General features: G+C 36.3%; 1 protein-coding gene and 1 non-coding gene across 2 annotated transcripts in view; one reads left to right on the forward strand and one right to left on the reverse strand.

The window, feature by feature from the left end:
- PRDM5 (PR/SET domain 5) overlaps window positions 1-20,481 on the forward strand; it is a 199,892-nt gene that overhangs the window by 89,129 nt on the left and 90,282 nt on the right. Inside the window, 8 exon segments of the mRNA XM_087437677.1 lie at window positions 6,002-6,176; window positions 8,406-8,580; window positions 9,804-9,896; window positions 10,158-10,279; window positions 14,393-14,472; window positions 18,865-18,949; window positions 20,169-20,193; window positions 20,195-20,357. Coding sequence (XP_087293803.1) covers window positions 6,002-6,176; window positions 8,406-8,580; window positions 9,804-9,896; window positions 10,158-10,279; window positions 14,393-14,472; window positions 18,865-18,949; window positions 20,169-20,193; window positions 20,195-20,357 — 918 coding nt within the window.
- Window positions 15,760-15,867, reverse strand: LOC147915862 (U6 spliceosomal RNA). Its single transcript, XR_015553858.1, has one exon. It is a non-coding gene; the product is annotated as a U6 spliceosomal RNA (small nuclear RNA).

The following is a 20,481-nucleotide window of genomic DNA, read 5'->3' on the forward strand; positions in this document are numbered from 1 at the left end:
AAAAACTTTAGAAAACTGCAAAGTGCTGGATAAATGTGAGATATTGTTATTTTTTCTGAGAGTTCTTAGCCACTTATCAGAAATTATCAGTAAGGTCCAAGGCATAAATAAGTATAGGAGTGTTATTTTTTCTGCTTTATGGATGAGGACATTGAGGCCCATAGGGATAAGGAGGATGCCCACATATCCAGAAAGTGGCAGAGTACTGTCAGTTCCTAGTCTGGTTCTAAAGCCCACTGCCTCCTCGTGTTCATCCCTAGGCCTGGGTTCTTGCTCTGGCAGAGGGGCTGGGATTCCATTGCCCAAGGACTGATTCCTATGACGGAACTTCCCAACCCGTGTGCTAAGAGATCCTGGTAAGCTAAGAACAGATTACTAGTGTGGAATGAGATATTGATATTGATGGTATTTCTATTTAAGGCAATTTACATAAAGTTAACATTCCAAATTCATGACAGATGAATACAACTATGTTTATATGGCTACCTTTCTATACTTTGTGAATTTAGAAATTAGATTATTTTGGTGTATAAGAATTTTGGTGGAGCCTGCCTCAAAAGAATGCTCTGTAGTGGCTGTACCACATGGTACTACCTCTGACTTTCCTGTTGAATAGTCACAACCAGATTATTGCTTTTTTTACAGATTTGTTTATCTTTATTACATAAGTTTGTTTCAGAAACCCTGACAATCAGGATATTCAGAGAAGCTCTTGTGTGTGTAAATTTTTCTGTTAATCTGAATTCCATAATATGTGATGTTACCAAAATGATGAATCTAATAAAATCGAAGCCACTACTGTTTTTTTCGGCTTCTTTCAAAGAAACAGATCAGAGTTCTACTCTTTTAATAATGCACTGGCTGTCCAAAGGAAATGCTTTGCAAGTAGTTTATCATCTAAAATAATTTCTTTTTTGGTTGGAGGATATGAATGACTCTTACTTTGTAGATTTGTTGAAGAATAGTAATTAACTTTAAAAATGGCTGAATTGATGGATATTCTTGGGTACCTGAGTGAAGGACCACGTGAAAATATATTTATACACACAGAGAAGATAGAGATTCAAAGCAGAAATTCGCAGTTGGTGTTTTATTTTGAATCCTTAAGAAAAATTATTATCTAATAGAGTAACATCTGTGAATGCTTGAGAGAAAACTTCATCACCTTGGACTCATCTCTGACCCTTCTCCTTCTCCCACACTCTATATACAATCTGTCAGGAAATGGCATCTGCTTTCTCTTCAAAGCATATTCAGAATCTGATTACTGCTCACCGCCTCTGCTACTTCCCTGCTATAATCCTCCCGAGTCACCACTGTCTATGACCTGGGTCATTGTCATTGCCTCCTAGCTGTAAGTAAATAAAGGAAATATCAGTCAGCTTTTTACTAATAATTGTTTTTCTTCTGTAGACACAAGCAGTTTTGTATTCTCTTTTACTATTCATTATTTGTAAAATATTGAGCAACTTTTATGAGTATGGCTGATGCTGTGAAGGATACACGGTAATTCCTGTCCACTGCCTTGAGGAAATCATTTTTTGGGAGATGAGAGCAACACATATTAAAATTTCATTGATCACATGAGCTAAATGACAAAAACAACAGAAATAAATTATAAGTAAGTGCACAATTGAAGTTAAGGCGTTTTATATCGAGAACTCCTAATTAGAGAACCTACAAGAACTTGGTAGATTAGAGCAGGCTTCATGGAGGAGGAGGCAAGTGAGCTGTGCTTCAGAGGATCTGAGGAGGTGCAGCGGGGAGACCAGGTGGCGCCTTGGCTTTATTCTAAGCAGGAATGAGCTCAGTGTTTTCTGAGAGGAGGTGTACCAGTTGGACTGAAGAACAGGAGGCAGGTTCCTCTGAAGGATATTTGGGGATGAGAGGATGAAGTGGGTTCAGATTATGGGAGTCCGTTTGGTAAGCTATTGGAGCCATATCTGGGGACACGACTGGTTCTAAATGTTGAGAATCCTGCACTGGGGCTGGAGATGGGTGGGTCCAGTCAATATTATTGGTAGGAAATCTGAAGTGGAGTTTTAGAATGTGGTTCTGGAGAGCATGAAGGGTATAGTTAGGGTGACCAAGTGTTCTCGTTTGCCCAGGTCTCCCAGTTTCAGCAGTGAAAGCCCCATGTCCTGGGAAACCCCTCACTCACAGGCAAACTGGAGGCTTGGTCACTTTAGGTATGATTCAGATAAGTGACTGGTATCAGAGGTCCAAACCAAAGTGACACATTAGCACGTTAACAAGTGAGCAGAGCATGACAACCAGAAATGCAGCGCAGAGCGTTTCGGAGCCCTGGTAGGCAGGGAGTGGAGTTGAATTATGTTTTGGCTGAAAGCAGTTTGGCCAAATGAAATTTCATCAAAAGCAGCATTGTCAAAGCAACTTTGTTTATGTGACAGTTTGATTGACACAAATTTTGAAAAAAATGAATCTTTTAACCAGTGGCTCTCAAGTTTTTGAATAGTAATAGCTCCTGTTCATGAATGCTTAGCATGTGCCAGGCACCTTGCTAGATGTTACAAATATTCTCACCTTTAATCCTTGCAAACATCCTATGAGATGGGCACTATTATTTTCTCCATTTTATAGATGAGGAAACGGTGTTTTGAGAGATTAAGCTGTTTGCTCAGTTACACAGCAAATTAGTCACAGAAAGAGACTTTGAATCCTGGGCATCCCAAAGCCTTTGCTTTTAGTCACCATGCTGTACTGCTTCCTGGTATCAAGCAGCAGCCTTTATTTATTATTTACTGTTCTCTTTTACTACAAAAGTAATATATATTAATTCTAGAAAAATTGTATAGACTAGCAGAAGACGACTATGCAAAATTCTTGCAATTCCCTCTACTGAGAAACAAGCCATGTTAACACCTTTGTTGATATCTTTTTCTTTTTGGGGCACATTGAGGTATATGTATCTCAATAAATATATATATATATAGTGTTTTTCTATAAAAATGACATTTGATAAATCTTTAAAAACCAATTGTTAGACCTTAATTTTTTCCAACTTACATTGCTGGGCATTTAGGCTCTTGCAACTTTTTGATATTGCAAACAGTTTACAGTAGAAATAATTAGCTGAAAACGATACATAAATAAAGCAAAATGAAACAAAGCTAAAAAACAAAAAATTTAGAACCATGGACAGTAATGCAAGAGATGAATAACAGTGGTGAAATCACTTGCTTTATGTTGTATCCTGATTACTAATACTATTAACACCAACGGCAGAGGAATATTTGCTTTTGAACAGATGTGATGTTGAACACATTGAGCTACAGTGTTTTCAGCAAAATCACCCGGAGCTGGTGACAGGAACCATGAGCAGGACCTCAGCGCCCGGGCAGAGTCCCAGGAACACGGCTAGTCCCTAAAATGTAAATGCAAGGAGTGACTCTGTTACGGAGTAACTGTGTCCATGGGAATAAGCCACAAACCCAATGACCGGAAGCGATGGCTGTAACAAGGAGAAGTAAATTTCAGGATCAGAATATTAAAACAGTTATCAGAGCTGGAGCACAAGGTCACAGCCAGGCTAATGACAACCGGGAGTTGATGCTGAGTCCCAGAGTGTTGGGTCAACACTCTAAATCCTTCTTGCCAAAGGGCAGGAGATTGGGCCTGGCATGAGCTACAAATGGGGAAAATCGCCCCAGCGAGCTGGAAAGATTAGGAATTTGGCAGGTCTGACAATCCAAGGTTTTGAAGGAGAATAAGAGTTGTTGTGATTAAATCAGTGAAGTGTGGGCAAGGAGGCAATTTAAGAGGATACTTCTTAAGACTATTGTGGTAGCAAATGAAAAGGAAGAGATGCTTGGTCTGGGCCGTGGTGGGAATTATATGTAGAAAGATACATAGAGATCTCCATTAAATAAATAGATTGGAGGTATACCTGTAAGAACTTTCCTCTTAAAACATTTTTGACATACAGACAAAACATGCAGTTGATCCTTGGAGCCTGTAACGCTGCCATTACTTTTATTAAATTAAAGTTTTAACTGGTATATTAAAATTTTCTTTTATTACAGAGCCCCTAAATAGGCATGCTGTGTCTTGTGATTGCAGTTTAGCTTAATGTTATCATGTTTTAAAATTAAAAATTATTATCTTGGTGCTATGAAGGCCATCACAAAATTAATGACTAATATGCTAGAAAGACATTTCAATTAACTTTGTTGGATATTGATCAGATAAGCACAAAGATTTATGATTGTATTCTGAAGTCTTCATTAGGTGAGTCCTTTGTTGTTTTCAGTAACCTTAGCAAGTGGTTTCCAAACCCTGGAAAGTACCGCTTCTGAGTTAATTTAAAGAGACCTCTCTTTTGCTGAGTGTCTATATTTTTTGTTTGTTTGTTTTTTGTTCCACTAAGAGTAACAGTTGTATAGAAGTTAATTCAGTGTTCTTAATTAGAAATAACGTTTTATGTTTCTGGAGGTATGCAATTGAGAAACTTCTGAGAATGCTCTAGATATTATAGGAACTTCCTTTAATTAACTGTAGCTAATGGTTAGATTTGCTTCAGTACTTTGAACTTTTGAATCAAGCCTCCTTTGCACAGTATTTGATGAATATGATCATCATTTCTGTCTCTTCCATGGAATTTTCTAATATATATTATTTTTAAAATTATAGAATAATCTGTTTATTGTAAAAAAGAACTAAAGTAAAGCAGTATTGAATATGGACAACCCCTCTCCCAGCCTCAAAATGCTAACTGTATAAAGTCTGTTGCATAGTTTTCCAGTTTTTCGTGGGGGTTCTGCTTGTGTGTCCCTACATCCACGTGCATTAGACGTTCCTCTTTCTCCCCTCTCCCTTCTCCTCTCCTCTTCCGCTTCCTCCTCCTCCGCTGTCTCCTCCTCTTTGTAATGCTGTGATATTACTGCCGCAGGAGAGGAGCCTTTGTTCTGTGTCCTGTGCTTTGTTGAACTACACTCCTGGTGGAGCTCATTGTCCTTGTCTTTTTCCTCCCCTTACCCACCACGAAGGTTCAATACATTCAGGCTATGCTTTGCTTCTCTGTATCCTGAGCAGCCAGACTGGGAGCCGTCCCAGAACAAATCCTCAACTATGTAGAGGACAGCAATTTTGGGTGTTTCTCCTGGGGACGGCTAGCTAAGCAGCCCCAGTTCTGGCTCCCCTGGTGACGGGCCCCAGGCCCAGAGGCCTTTTTTTACCCGTTGATTCCAAGTGTGAAGTTTCTCTGGGGTTTCCTTGGGAAGAAGGTTCTTTGCAGCATTCCTCGTCTGTGTCCGTTACGGGTTGAGATTTCTTCTGCATTAGTTATCTATCATTTCAACCCTGTCTGATTTCTGTCTTGTAGAATTATCTTTAAAAATTTGGTATGTTGATGGTGGACCTTGTTTTCTTTCTTTTTTCTTCTGTCGTGTTAGTGGGGTTTAGAGGTGAGGTACACAGGATAACCTAGTCAATGCTTTGAACCTCCCAGATGCCTAGTGTTTTTTCTATTTTTGGTCTGGTTTTTTGGAAATTCTTTCAGGGTTCATGTGCAGTTCCTCTGGTTTGTGTTGTAATTTGAAAGTTTTTTTTTTTCCATCCATTTTTGCATTTAATGTTAATCCTAACGAAATCATTGATATCTCATTGCTCTCTGTCTGGGTATGGAATGACACCATTACTTAATAAACTTCTTTTCAGCTGCTTTTATGGGATGCCACAGGGTGTTACTGCGTAAGGCCAATTAGTGATGCAAAATTCACTTTTAAAAATTTAAATAATTATCCTTATTTCATTTGATATGTATGAATGTCAGTATCTCTAAATAGTACATATTTCTGTTTTATTTGCCAGTTGACTAATATTGTCAGTTTCCTTTTTCAATGTCCAGATCAATTGGAGATAGAAAAAATGTAACACTAACTTTTCATGGGCACATGGTACTCAGTGTATCTTAAAATGATCTCTTCGTTACTATCAGTAACAAATGAATGGTTCAGCATTTTTTTTTTTAATTTTGTCTCAGGAAGGAGAAAACATTTTCTATTTGGCAATTGAAGATATAGAAACAGATACAGAGCTTCTGATTGGCTACCTGGACAGTGACACGGAGGCTGATGAGGAGGAACAGCAAATTATGACAATGATCGAAGAAGGGGAAGTTAAAAATTCTAAAGGACAATCAACAGCTGGCAGAAAAGGTATTCCCTCTACTTGGAGGTCTGAGAGTTGTAGGAGAAATATAGTTTGAACTGTGGTTGAATTACGATTGCATTATAATAGAGTGTTCTCAAAATAAAGTTAATTCTTGTCCGAACTGCTCTCAGAGGGTATCCAGATGTCTACCTGTCTCTCTTCTAGCAGGAGGAGAATGCTGGGTGTGGGTGATGGGTGTGCCCTGTAGGACGGCCAAGTTCGGGGCAGCTCTGGGCTGGTGTTGCTCTCACTGGTGTAGCGGGGTGGCTAGGAGTGAGGGTTTTTGTACTCTAGCCCTGAATCTGCCACTCATCAGTCTTGTAACCAGGCAAGTCACTAACTCTCTGAGGTTGACTTTCTCCTCTGCACTTGGGGAAAGGCCAGTACAGAGGTGTGCAGAGGGCCTTGCTGGCCCTGCGGGGTTATTCCTGGGCCTCGCTCTTGTTTGAGGTCCTTTGAGAATCTGGAGCCTCTGGAAATCTCTTTCTATTCTGATCACTGAGGCCTGCAGGATTGCTAGTGGTTCTAGTTGGGTGACCAAGAACTTGTGATGACCGTAGGTCAGACCTGCTTAAATCAGTCCTTCAGTCCAGGAGGTAGATGTCACTTGTTTGTCGTCTGCTGGGGAAGAATCAGTTATTATTGGGCCTGATTCCTATTATGTTGTGTTTTACTCCTGATAGGATTTCAGGAAATATGAATGATGTTCTAAGAATTGACATTTTGTAATAGGCTGATACTCAGTATAGAGTATTTTTCCATTTTGTTTAGCAAAACTACTTCAGAAGTGACACTAATTTCTTTAGTTGTTCTGGTAGTAATGTCTTTCATATGAATTTTCTATTCTAACTGTATGTCATTGGCTGAGAAAGAAAGAGCATTCCCAGCATTGCCAGCTTATGCTTCTGTTTCTTTATTTTATTTGGATTATTTAAGGGGAAAATTAGGACAGGCTGTCTGTTCTGTCTTTCAAATATGCTTTATGCTGTTTGGAACATCAGATTTTGGGTGGTGGGAATTATTTCTGTATTGTTCTGTGATTTTTTTTTTTTTGTATTTTTTTTCTCAACATCACCCCCCAGTGCATGTTAATATTATGTCCACTATTTTAATATAAAAATAAATCTACTACTTAGTATTATGGCCCTGATTTTTCTTTAGTTAACAAAATATCAATTTCTGTTATTTTTGTAAAAAGAATCAACAGGAACTTAAACAGATTTTTAAAACATGAATCAGGTACTTACATTGTTGCTATTTTTACTTTAGAATTCAGTTTTGTTTACAAAAGCAAAAAAACCCAAAACAAAATAAAAAAAAACCCAAACAAAAACAAAAACAACCAAACACAACAAAAGAAGCAAAAAAAATCCACCTAATTTTGTAACAATGGAGAGTTTAGTTAAATAAGTTATGGTACCTTAAGTTTAAAAAAAAAAATTTAACTTGAGAAAGTGGTAAATGGAAAAAAAGAGCAACATGTAAAATTGCATAAAAAGTATGATCATAAGTGTAGCTATTCTTAGATGTACATAAACTATGAATGCAGAAAAGACAAGTCAGGCTTGGAAATATATCACAGTGGTTGTCTCTTCATTATGGGAATATTGGTGATTTTTATTTTCTTCATATTTTCTGCATTTCCTAAATCTACTCTTATTTGATAATCATAAAAAATATGTAATTTAAATAGCACACTTTGAGAAATTTGGGTAGAGCTGTGACAGTCCATATGGGACTGGCGAGCCAGCAAGACAGTGGAGCCTCGATACACCTGCTGTAATGAGCGCTGTGTTTATGACCTTGATCTTTTTTCACATATGTGTGAGATTCCCCTTGGTAATTCAACATATTTCACCTCAGTTGGATTTTTCTCTTTGTGCAGCTAAACGTGAACTCAGGATGACCCATTTCAGGAAAAACTTTTGCTTTCCAATTCAACATTTGTGATAACTCTATGAGGTGAAAAGTTAACATTATAGCGTAAATTAAAAATTGACTTTGATTTTGTATTAATTTGATGAAACACAAGTGAAATGATTTAAAAAATAATGTATTTCTGGTAACATCCTATTATTTTTCATGGACAACACTATTAATATTCATAGAGAATAAGAATTTACTAATCTGATACCATTACACACAATTAATTTTGATTTTAAAGTGAGGGCAAAACTGAGCAATTCTTGGCTCTTAATTTTTGTCTTAAAATCTGTTTCCTTATAAATGTGCAGAGCGCTTTGGCTGTAAAGAGGACTATGCTTGTCCCCAGTGTGAATCGAGTTTTACCAGTGAGGAAATTCTTGCTGAGCATCTTCAGACATTGCACCAGAAACCCACAGAGGAGAAAGAATTTAAGTGCAAGAACTGTGGGAAGAAATTTCCAGTTAAGCAGGCTTTGCAAAGACAGTGCGTACATTAAAGAATATCTTTAAAATTATAAGCTAACATGTTGCTTAACCATTCCATTTGTTTTGTCTTACAGTTTCTAACCCGTGTGTGTGTGAGTGTGTGCGTGTGTGATGGAGACAGACACAGGGAGGGAGGAGGAGATTAAGCATTCTACATTGTCATTAACTGATCTTTTCTTAGTATATTATGTTGATTTTTGAAACATTTTGATTCTGAAATTTAACAAGTAAACATTGTTTATACTAATCAGTCTTTGTCCGTTTAATAACCTGCTGTCAAATATCAAGCTCAATGGTTTCCTAATCTGAAATTCAGATATGCATAATTTAGCTAGTGCTTTGAGGTGACAGATCAAGTTTCAGTTGTCTGCATTCAATATTCCCTCTGAAAGCAGTAAATGAAAAGTTTAAGAAATGGAGACAGTTCAGGTTATAAGGAATACAGGGACTTTTTGGAAAGCACTGTTTATTTCACAGCAACTCTGGAGGAATAATTTAAAGATGAATAGATACAGGATATGACGATAAGATGAATTAAATGATCCCACACATTGCTCTGCACCCTGTATTATCTTACCTATTTATAATAATAGCATATAAATATCATATATTCTTTTACTTAAGTATTTTACAGTATCATGAGTTATTAAAGTGAGAAAGTAGATACATATATTGTAAATTTTTATTTTTAACAGAATGTCATCTTGCATATGAGCAAGAAATTTTAAATATAGGCTTAATGTTTCATTTTTTTATTCATTAAAGTAAGATTCTGAAGTATGCTGCATTTCATATTAAAATTCTTTCCATATTTTATATGCATCCACTCTTGCTTATGACATTTGAGCTGAAAAATTTTTGCTCAAAACTTAACCTAAAAATTAAAACTTTTATTGTAATAGCAAGAGATTAAACATTTGGAAATTCAATTATAGGCTCTTAACGAAAAACAAGCAAGGGCTATATACTTTTTAATGAATGGACTTTAAAACTGCATTCTAATCAGGTTTTATTGAATTTAGTATTAATTATTTCACACAAAAGATACTTTTGCTGAGCTGGGTCTTAGAGTTAAATTCGGTATTACTAAAAAAATTAAAAGAACAAAAGACAGAATGAGAAGATCATGAACATGACTTTATTCAAAGTAGAAATATTTTTGTAAGTTTTTGTCTTCGACTTCGAGTTTTTGTTTCTTTTTTTTTCTCCATTTCCCCTCAGTGTTCTTCATTGCACAGCGAAAAGCAGTCTGAAGGATTCTTCACGAAGTTTTCAGTGCTCTGTTTGCAATTCTTCCTTCAGTTCAGCATCGAGGTTTTGTGTCTGAGTTATCAGATGGCTGTTATGTAATTGTGGGTCATTTTTGGCATGCATGCGGTCATGCTTCTTAGTGATTTAGTCTCACATGGCTACAGAATTGAATTGCCTTCCTTCCTACCTGCCTAGGTAATGCATGAAATGACCCTGACATTCTACTAGGGAGCATGCATTACAAACGCCGCCACGATGGTAGCATTGTGTGGGTATGTCTTCACCATTTCTTCTCCCTGTTCCCCTTTCCTGGTTGTCTTGTAGTTTTGAGCAGCACCAGGAGACTTGCCGGGGCGATGCCAGGTTCGTGTGCAAAGCTGACAGCTGTGGAAAGAGGCTGAAGAGCAAGGAGGCCCTGAGGAGACACCAGGAAAATGTCCACGCTGGTGAGAAGTCCCTGGAGGGTTGTTTTTAAAGGGGCTTCCCCTCCCTGGGCTGAGCGATCTGTTTTTAATTCTCACTCTCGAGGAGAGAGTTAGCTTTTCCATGTATTTCACACAGATGTGGAGCTCCAGCAATGGATTTTTCCTTTCGCTGCACATTATTTCTTTTTCAAGTTGATTTCAGCAGCATTTGTCATTTTTCCCATCTCTCAATTAATCATAACTGGAAACCTAAGCTAGAATCTAGCTGTGTTTGTTAGATGCATTAAGAATTAATATTTTTAAATAATAATTTTAATGTTTTCGCATATTAAATTTCTCTTTTAGTAGCTATATTTTAAAACTATTAAGTTATGTCCTCCTGCCTTAATATTTTTACTGTAAAATTCCATTTTTTTAAACGCTACCATTCTCCTATATTGGAGAAAATTACTGACTGCATTTTGACATCAGAATTGAATATGTTTGGATTAATGAAACAGATACTATTTGAATTCCTTCTAATGGATAGCTAAACAGTACAACAAATATACAATTTGACCATCACTTAGATTTCGTCTGCTTAGCACATGGTGAACGTATTTTGTTTTTTTAAAGATTTTTATTTATTTAATTTTTCCCCCCAAAGCCCCAGTAGATAGTTGTATGTCATAGCTGCACATCCTTCTAGTTGCTGTATGTGGGACTCGGCCTCAGGATGGACGGAGAAGTGGTGCCTTGATGCGCACCCGGGATCCGAACCCGGGCCACCAGCATTGCAGCGCGCGCACTTAACCACCAAGCCACAGGGCCGGCCCATGGTGAACGTATTTTGGTTCAGGGATTGAATCTATTGTGTTGAGTTGAACAGATTGCTGTATTGTCGGAGTTAACTTTTTGCTTCCTCCGTGTCTTTTCCATAAAAGAGGCTGAGGTTCCTGGAACCCCTCATGGCTTCTCTGCCTGTACTTTTCCCACGGGTTTACTTTCGCCCTTGGCTTCTGGGAAGTGGGTGGAAATGTGTCTCTCTGGATGTAAGGAAAGCCAGTTTCCTTTCTCCCATGTTGTTTATTCTGACATTCAGGAGAAAAGGATAATTGGTGCTCCGCTTCTGCATCCTGTTTGCTCATTGTCCAAAAAGCATCTCCTCTATAGTAAAGTTACAGATGCTGGTATGAGCTAACTGCTGGCTCCAACTTTGCACCATCGGTTTGGCCTGCACATTAAGTGCGAGCTCTGGGTGGTAGGAGGTATGGCCTTGCAAAATACAGCCTCAGGATGGTGCCCACTGCTAGGACTTTGCAGTGTTCTGCAGATATATTTTTGAAGAATATATGGCTGATTTAGGGAAGGTGGCATTTTTCTGAATTCATTATACTTGGACCTTCTCTATGTTTGCAAAAGGCAAGCATAACTTTTTGATAGACCTGTCTTCATAGTTTTTTTTTTTTACAAAAAGCTGTCATGTTTAAAATGCTGTTCTTAATTTTCTTCATCTTTGTCTGCAATGTATTATAACAAATCTTTCATGTCATTTTTAAAGTTAGCTTGGCTGAACTAAGTAAAAAACCAGATGCATACTGAAACTCTGGAAACTTGCTTTCTCGTTATTGGGCATGTGGTCTTCATGTGGTCTTCAGGCTGTGCTACAAGCATCAGTTCTTTGAGGCTTCTTGTAATTGGCCTTGGATCTTATAATATTACTGATTCTGGAAATTCATGGTGATTTTGTGGTAAATAATTTATAAAAGGAAGTTTTTAATTTTTCTATGTTGTGGATCAGATAAAATGTGAAACTTAACTGTATTTCAGCCAGAGGTGACTATACATACCTTTTCCTGGGATTGGTACACAATCTGTCACTCATTCATAGCCTCTCTCTTGCTTCTCCCCTTTCCTCTGTGAGCTACACAGACTTTTAGGGAAAGAATATTCCGTATACAGAATAGCAAGTAATGCAGTGTTGTCACATATGGCTGTGGAATCCTTTTGTATAGAAAGGCAGAGGTATTCAAGCAAAGAGAATATCTTGCAGCTTTTACCACTGATGATGACAAATGTTCCTTGTTAGGTGATATGAATTGAAGATGCTGAGAAAAGAGAAGATGAATTTTTAAATTTGGATCACATTTTTCCATAAAAACTGCAACATGTGGTGGGTAGGTTCTTAGAGCAGATCCTAGTAGCATACTTAAACCACATTGTGCTGAAACTCATGGTACCTAAGTGCCTGTGTATTTAGTACAGTTGTATTAATTTCTCATGCATCTCCTACCTTTGTAAGTAATGTGTTCCTGAATATTTTTGAAAGTTAAATCTGAAAGTCAATTGTCAGACTTACCCGAATATAGCAAAACTAAAATAGTATAAAGTCTAGTTATGGCTTTATAGGTGGTGTTGTCCTTGAACCTAGGGAAGGAAGGAGAGTGAGAACCTTCACAGTTACCTGGGGGAAACAGAGAGAGTGAAGGAATTGACTTCCTTAACCTACTTCCGTCTTTCTCTTTTGCTTAGATTCTGTGGATGCTAACGAAGAGGTTTCATATTTTGGGGCTATATTCTCAGGCAAACAATCTTAAACTTTTCTCGTATTTCTTCTCAAAAGAGCTAGGATTCCAGTTCTAGGATAAAGATTAGAAGATGTGAGGAGGAGAGAAAAGGTTGAAGAGTGGGGATGGGTTTGGTATATTGCCTGTGATTCTGGCTGGAGGATCAGTGGCAAGTGTGCGGGGATAAAGTGAGAGGGGTGGCTGGGGAAGTCTCACTTCTTTCTCTCTTCTCTCGCTCAGGCTCTGACCTACCCGGTGGGAAAGAATAGCATCTGGTCTCAAGGAGCCGCTGGTCTGAGGGATAAGATAGGGCAATAAAGGATTATGGATTGAAGGAGGGAAATCCTAGCTAGTGGGAGCTGGAAAAGAGGGAATATTCTCTCAGTGGCCCTTCATATATAATAGATATGTATAGGGAATTGCTGGCTGAATACTTATTGTCAGATAATCATTTTGCTTGGAGAATTTTCTCCTTAGTAGCCATAATTACTTGTCAATCACCAAGAAAAATTTTCTTGGCTATGATATTTAGCATGCTAAAAATAGTGCATTAATGAAATAAGTATCTTGAATAATGAGACAAAAATTCCTGTTTTCCTTTTTCTAAACGTTTTTCTCCTTCATAAATACAGTCCTATAATAAGATCAAAGCATTTTTATTGTTTTTTTACTTGTTTTGGATTTGCTTCAAACTAATAGAGAAATGGGGGAGTGGGTGGGGCTGAGGTTGGGGCAGGAACAGCCAGTCTTAGTCATTGTTGGGGGCAGGTGATGGGTATGTGGTGGCTCATTATACTATTTATTTACTTTTTGTATATTTGAAATAAATCAATTAAAAGTTGAAAAAACCATTCTGGGTTATTTATGGTAGTTCAGATGATGCTGTTATGACATCACATTTGAAAAAAATGTTTTATTGAGTCTTTTCATTTCTGTAACCACTGTGAAATTTCAAATATGAAATGAGCTACTATAAATATAATGACTAAGTAAGAAGACAACATCAGGCTTTGTTTTGATTTGTATAATACTATGAATGCAATATAATGTTTTGTTGTACTTGATTTTACTTTTTTTCCGTTTTCCGTTTTTAACATTAATGTGATAAAGCATATGTGCATAGATTTTGCAAGAGTCTAGTACTGGAAAGAATAAATTCCATCTTAAAAAACCCACATGATTAAATCACATATTCTGTTAAAAGTTAAAGGAAGTAGCAAAATCAACTTATGAATTAATAAATCCAATTTTTGCTTTTATAAACACATTTGATTAATTTTAATTTTGATTTAAATTTTTTGTGGAAGTGTGCTTTTCTCTTTTAATACGACATTAGTATATGGAAAGGTAAAAGACCTGTTTTATATATGGAGAAGTGATATATCAAGCTGAATATTTCTCAAATTTAAAAAGAGAGGGTTTAGAATATAACTTGTTCTTTATCTGAGTTCAATGAACTGAAAATTTTAGAATTCTAAATTATGAGGATGAAATACCTGTTTATTTATATGTCACCTAGAAACACTGTATCTGATGCTCTTCTTAATAACCTCATTTGAATCATGATGGTATTTTATTTCTATTTTAGGAGATCCTAAGAAAAAGCTCATATGTTCAGTGTGCAATAAAAAGTGTTCTTCAGCATCAAGCTTACAGGAACATAGAAAGGTCGGTAAGATAAAGATTAATGCTTATCAGTGTATAATATATGATCCTTTACTCATTTATAGTGTCTGCCAGGTAAATTTTTAGTTGATTTTTTGTATTGTAAAGAGAGAGCTTTGTCATTAATTTAAATACTAATATATTCTAATATGCAAAATTGATATGCAGAAAAGTAAACCTTGAGAAAGACTATTTTGAGTTGTTTATTGTTCAGAATTACTAGAAATATTTCTCCAGTGCAAAGTGTCATATCTAGTCAAGTCCTTCACTATAACACCTCACCCTGGTTTTAAGCTTTATCATTTGCTGTTGGCTCAGGAACTACCATCTATTTGAGGAAACCATAAATTTTTGTGTATTTATAATATGCTCTGCAGTGACATTTGGCTGTTAAAAGGGATGTGTATTATAGTCAAATCTGGCAAAACAAAGACAAGGGCTCCATTATTTTGAAGAGCTAAAAGTAATGTACAAGTATGTCAAACTGTTGTCAGCAGACACAAATGATTATATTGGGAGAAAATAAATTTAATACATTTTTAATGAGTATAAAACTTAGTAAGTTATGATTTTAATGTGAAAAATTAATCTGAAAAATAAATGGCAGTTATTAACTCTCACAACATTAGCAACTAGTTAATAGAATTTATTATAATGGGAACAGAATTAAAAAGAATTTAGATTTTTGTTCATATCATGGCAGAGTCCAAAAAAATTCATATTGTATTATATTATTTCAACAAAGATATAAATGATTATTTCTTAATATCATATATTGTTTTGTTCAGAACGTCTAGGAGCACATACTATTTTCTTTTAGTGATTTAATACTGAAGAAGAGGGGAGATGGTACTAGTGATGGTACTTTTGTTGAGGTTTGTACAGGAATTTTGTCTCTTTATTTGTATATAGATGTTTTCCAAAGTCACTTGATGGGCCTTAAAATTCATATGATAGCAGTCCAATAGCTCCAACCATGTGCTGTGGATTTAACCTATAACATATGAGATAGTTATATTGTTAAGATATCTGAGGTTATATGCTATGTGTTGAGTGATTTTGATCCTTAGGGAGAAATAATGGAATAAGCACTGGACTGAGAGTCAGGACAGTGGGTGTCTTCTCCTTCTTTTGTCACTAACCCTCCACTGGGGTTAACATTGGGCCTCCGTTTTCTCATTTATGAAGTGTGACATTGAACTGATCAGTGTTTTTTTTTTATTTCTTCTGTAAGTGCCATGAAACTACTTGTTTTTTTGGTTTCCCAGTGGTTATTTTATCAGATTGTTTAAAAATATGGAACACTTTAAGAATTTGCATATAATTCTTGTGCAGGGGCCATGCTAACCTTCTCTTGTAGCATTCCAGTTTTAGTATATGTGCTGCGGAAGTGAGCACTGAAACTACTTTTAAAAGAAGTTTTGCATAGAACTCCAGACCAGGTGATTCTTCTTTTAGGTCTCTCTCCCTTTCCATCACCGTTATGGCTTCCAAAGCAGAACCCTAGTCTCAGACAAAAAGACTAAATCCAGTAGAACAGATGTTTTCTAAATATCCTCTTTTGGGGCCAGCCCTGTGGTGTAGTGGTTAAGTTCACGCACTCCGCTTCGGTGGCCCAGGGTTCGCGGGTTCAGATCCTGAGCGCAGACCTACACACTGCTCATCAAGCCATGCTGTGGTGGCGTCCCACATACAGAATAAAGGAAGATTGGCACAGGTGTTAGCTCAGCGATAATCTTCCTCAAGCAAAAATAAATAAATAAATAAATATCCTCTTCTGTAATTCTATGATTTATATCCCTGACCTATTTAAATCTTAAGAAGTTGAAATTTAAGATATTTCACCAAATTTGAGATTTTACCAAATAGAGTGCTTCAGCAAAGTTTGTCATGGGGCATATTTCTGAGAATGTCTTCTTTTCCATTTATTTTCTTTATAAGAACTTTTTTCCCAAGGAATATTTTGGTAGATCTAAATCCTGTGTGGTGGTGATGGAATATAGCACCTCAGTTGTCTTTACAGAATGTTAGTAACATATTAGCTCAATGCAGCACTTCCTCCATTACAGCATAGCTCCTCTGACTTAGCCTTTCTGAATCCATAGGTAGCTTTTACTGACTCCATTTTTGACTCTATGTCGAATGTCTAATAGAGTTTGGTTGCAGTATTTCAACCTTGCCAGTAGATGGTGCTTTATGAATATGCCAAATTACATTATAGTCTAGTAGAGTATTTTACATTACTATACTATCCTATATTATAATATAGGATATATATTATGATCCTTCTTGAAAATTATTTAATTTAGGACTTTAAATTGTAAATTACTATCTTCCATATCAATTTGGAAAGCGAGACATTTTACAAAATGTGCTTTACTTAGCATTTGGCATAAACAAACAGTATCTCTTGCCATTTCACTTTAAATCTGATTATTTCGTTAAACCTTTTTAGGAGTTTTGAAAATAGCTTTGGTCTGAATTTTCCACTATAAATAAGATAGTCAATGCAGAAATACTTTCGTGTATAGCAAATGCTCTATTTTATAATTTGGGAAATATCAATTAAATTCAACCTTTAAAAATGTTTCATGTTTCAGAAGGCATGAGAGTTAAGAAGTGAACAATTATGAGTACTATTTTGCAATATTTAACAATTACCGTTTTATGTATGGATTAATAATTTTAAAAATTTTATGTACTAATAAAAATTTAACATTAAAAATGAAAATGAACTAAGTATGTTTTCATTTATGTGTGGCTCAGAAGGTTTATCATCTTTTTTAGAGTATCTTGTTTATATAAACGTTATATATTATGTATTACAGAGACAGAGTTTAAGAATATAACTCTGTTCTTGCTATCTTTAAATAAACATTACACATCATATCATTGCTCCTTAGACATAGATGTTCAACCGAAGCCACTGTGAGAGTCTTTGATTATTGAAGAGGCTGCCTTTATTGTCTCAGGCTGAAAGATTTTCTTCTCTACTATGTGGTACTTGTGCAGATCCCACACTGCTTCCTGAGGAAGCAAAGAACTCTCTGGACTCCATATATCCTGTGATTGAGATTAGATGCCACTGCATATGGATAGAAGTCAGGGGTAGAAGTCAGACTCTAGTGAAATGATGTCTTTCTGCTTCTGCCTGGTTTCTCTACCTTTTCCCTGCTTTTCACAGGGAAGAGTTTACTGATTCGCCAAGAGTCAGACCTGACAGAAGCAGAAGGCGGGTTGGCAGCCACAGACCTGCCACGTGGTTGGCACAGACTGCAGACCTGAGATCTGTTGGCGTTGCCCCAGCTTCTGTTTCCCTGTCTCGTCCCCTCTTCATGCTCCCTGCCTTGAGTTCTTCCATGGCCATGTAGATCAGGGGAACCATCTACCAGAAGACAACCGAGTCCTCCACCCGTTACTCATTGCTGTACCAGTTCAGGGTCATCTGCCTTGATATGTCACTCTGTAATGGCCCTAGTTATTCTATGGGATTAACCATGGTATCTGGGCTTCCTGCTGAACAGCCTTTGCTTGTTTGGGCTTTAGTACTGTGAGCTCTACCTTTAGTGAGGTTGAAACAAAAACATGACTTCACTAAAACCACATTTGAATCTTCAGCAAGACAGTGTGATGCTCTTGTTCATTGAGATGATCAACATTTTAATACAAGGTTTCATGTAATACATTTCTCTTAGAACTTTGTGTGTTGTTTCTGATAATAAACTGGGCTTATCCTTTTCGTACCACCTATCCAATTTCTCTGATTTAGTGTCTGAGAGAGAAAGAACTAAACTTAATATTCAGTTGTAATATTTATATTAGCCAGTTGTTTGCTAAGGCTATGCCCCACCCCCTACTTATTATGGTTTTTGACCTTTTCTTTTTATTGTGGTCCTCCTGTCGTGTGAGAGTTTTACTGTAAGCTAAATGTTTTTCAGAATCATATGTCTTCTTGTCTTTCACGGTAATTAATGTTTTGTTTAGTATGATGTACATTTAAGTTTAAAATATTGTTGACCACTGTAAAGGGAATATTATTACCTGCAGGTTACATATTTCCAAGTCTAAATTTATGCATGACAAATTTATTAAAAGTATAACAGGTATAATTTTTTACAGAGAGTATAAATCTAATATGCACTAAATAGGTCAGCTATATTACATATTTAAATAGTGTCCAATCTTATTTTCTTTTAATGATATGTTTTTACTAGGTAACTTGCGTTCATTGTATTTTCAATTTATATAGGGTAGTATGAACAAATTAAGGCTGAATTATAATTTATAGTTTGGATATTGCAGTAGCAACTGTCCACATGTTTATATTTTACTTGTGCTCCATATAATTTATTTGGCCTTACCAATTGATTTAACTGTCAGTTTAACCTTTTGCAGATTCATGAGGTATTTGATTGTCAAGAATGTATGAAGAAATTTATTTCAGCTAATCAGCTAAAACGTCATATGATCACTCACTCAGGTAAAATAGATATTTTTTTCATTTATACTGAAATCACTACAAAAGATGCCCTTTGTTGCTTTCAGGAGCTCTGAGAGTGGTAATCAGGAGACCTGGCTGTTAGTTCTAGCTCAGCCATTAACTAGCCATGTGATTTTGAACAAGTTACTTAACTTCTCTAGATCTCAATGTATTTATAAAGCAAAAGTGGTTGGACTAAATGATATCAAAGATGTTCTAAGTCACCACTTAATTTGTTACCCACTCCTCCTTGAGCCTCAGTTTCTGTATTCTTCATCTGTGAAATGGGATACTTGTTCTTGCCTTTCAAAATTGCTGTGAAGGTTAAACGAGATCATTAATGTTCTGTGCCGGGCATAGTATCTGACATTAGGAGAGATTCAACAGTTATAGTTCTTACATTTCTAGATACTTTTACATTCTAACTAAGGTACTAATAAATGTTAGTGAGCATTTATAAATACATTTTGGGAATAGATTTTTAATGCCATAGTTTTATTTTAAGCAAGTTTGAGGAACAGGTCTGTTATACACATTTAAAAAAAAAAAACAGCTCTGAAAATAATTTTTGCTTTATGAAGTGTCTTTCTAGAGTGTAGGATGTCTATAATTTGAGGCCATTGAAGTCAGGAAATTTTTGAATATCCACTTTGTTTGGATACAGATATAGAGATTTTGACAAATGGAAATAAGATCAAAAACTAGTGGCCTTCAGATATGCTTTGTTGGAAACAAACAGTATATTATTTTACGTAGTTGTCAACATTACGTGAATATGGTATAAATGTGGATCTGACACAACAATCTAAGTGTGTAGTTTCTGCTGAGACTCAGAAACTCTGCCCATGTGGGCTCCACCTGGCTGAGCAGGAGGCAAGTCTGTCCTTGGCCCCTGTCACTGCAAGGCCACCTTAGCGTTCCGAGTTGTGACCCTGATTTAAACCCACACCTATCAGCAGATTTTTCATCTGGAAGTAGGATTTCTTCCTTGAATTTAAATTTCATCTTTCTATCTAAGCTACTTTATACATTTAGCTTACAATATAGGTCTATGGAAGAAGAAGCTCACATTTCTTTTGTGAATAGGCTCACATATCTCAAATATATGCATTGGGCAGTAGATGTTTTTCAGTTGTTTGGATCGTGTTTTAATTGACTTAACCATAAGAAGTAATATGAGGTAAGGCTGTTTCCCTTTTTATCCTTTACCTTTATGTAGATATGAGATTGTCTCCACTCATTTTTCACAGAGAAACGACCCTATAATTGTGAGATTTGTAATAAATCTTTCAAGAGGCTTGATCAAGTGGGTGCCCACAAAGTAATACACAGTGAAGATAAACCTTACAAATGCAAGCTTTGTGGAAAGGGATTTGCCCACAGAAATGTTTACAAGAATCACAAGAAGGTAAAGGCTTATTAATATTATTTTACTTTTTCTGATTTGCTGAAATGATTTCCAATTGTTTATCTTTTAAAGAAGTGTTTGTATATCTGGGGCATGCTGTACATTTGGAGTAATTAGAGAAGAT

This window comes from Ceratotherium simum, chromosome 12, assembly GCF_057802395.1.
Source record: "Ceratotherium simum simum isolate JZ-2026a chromosome 12, ASM5780239v1, whole genome shotgun sequence".
In the NCBI taxonomy this organism is placed as follows: domain Eukaryota; kingdom Metazoa; phylum Chordata; class Mammalia; order Perissodactyla; family Rhinocerotidae; genus Ceratotherium; species Ceratotherium simum.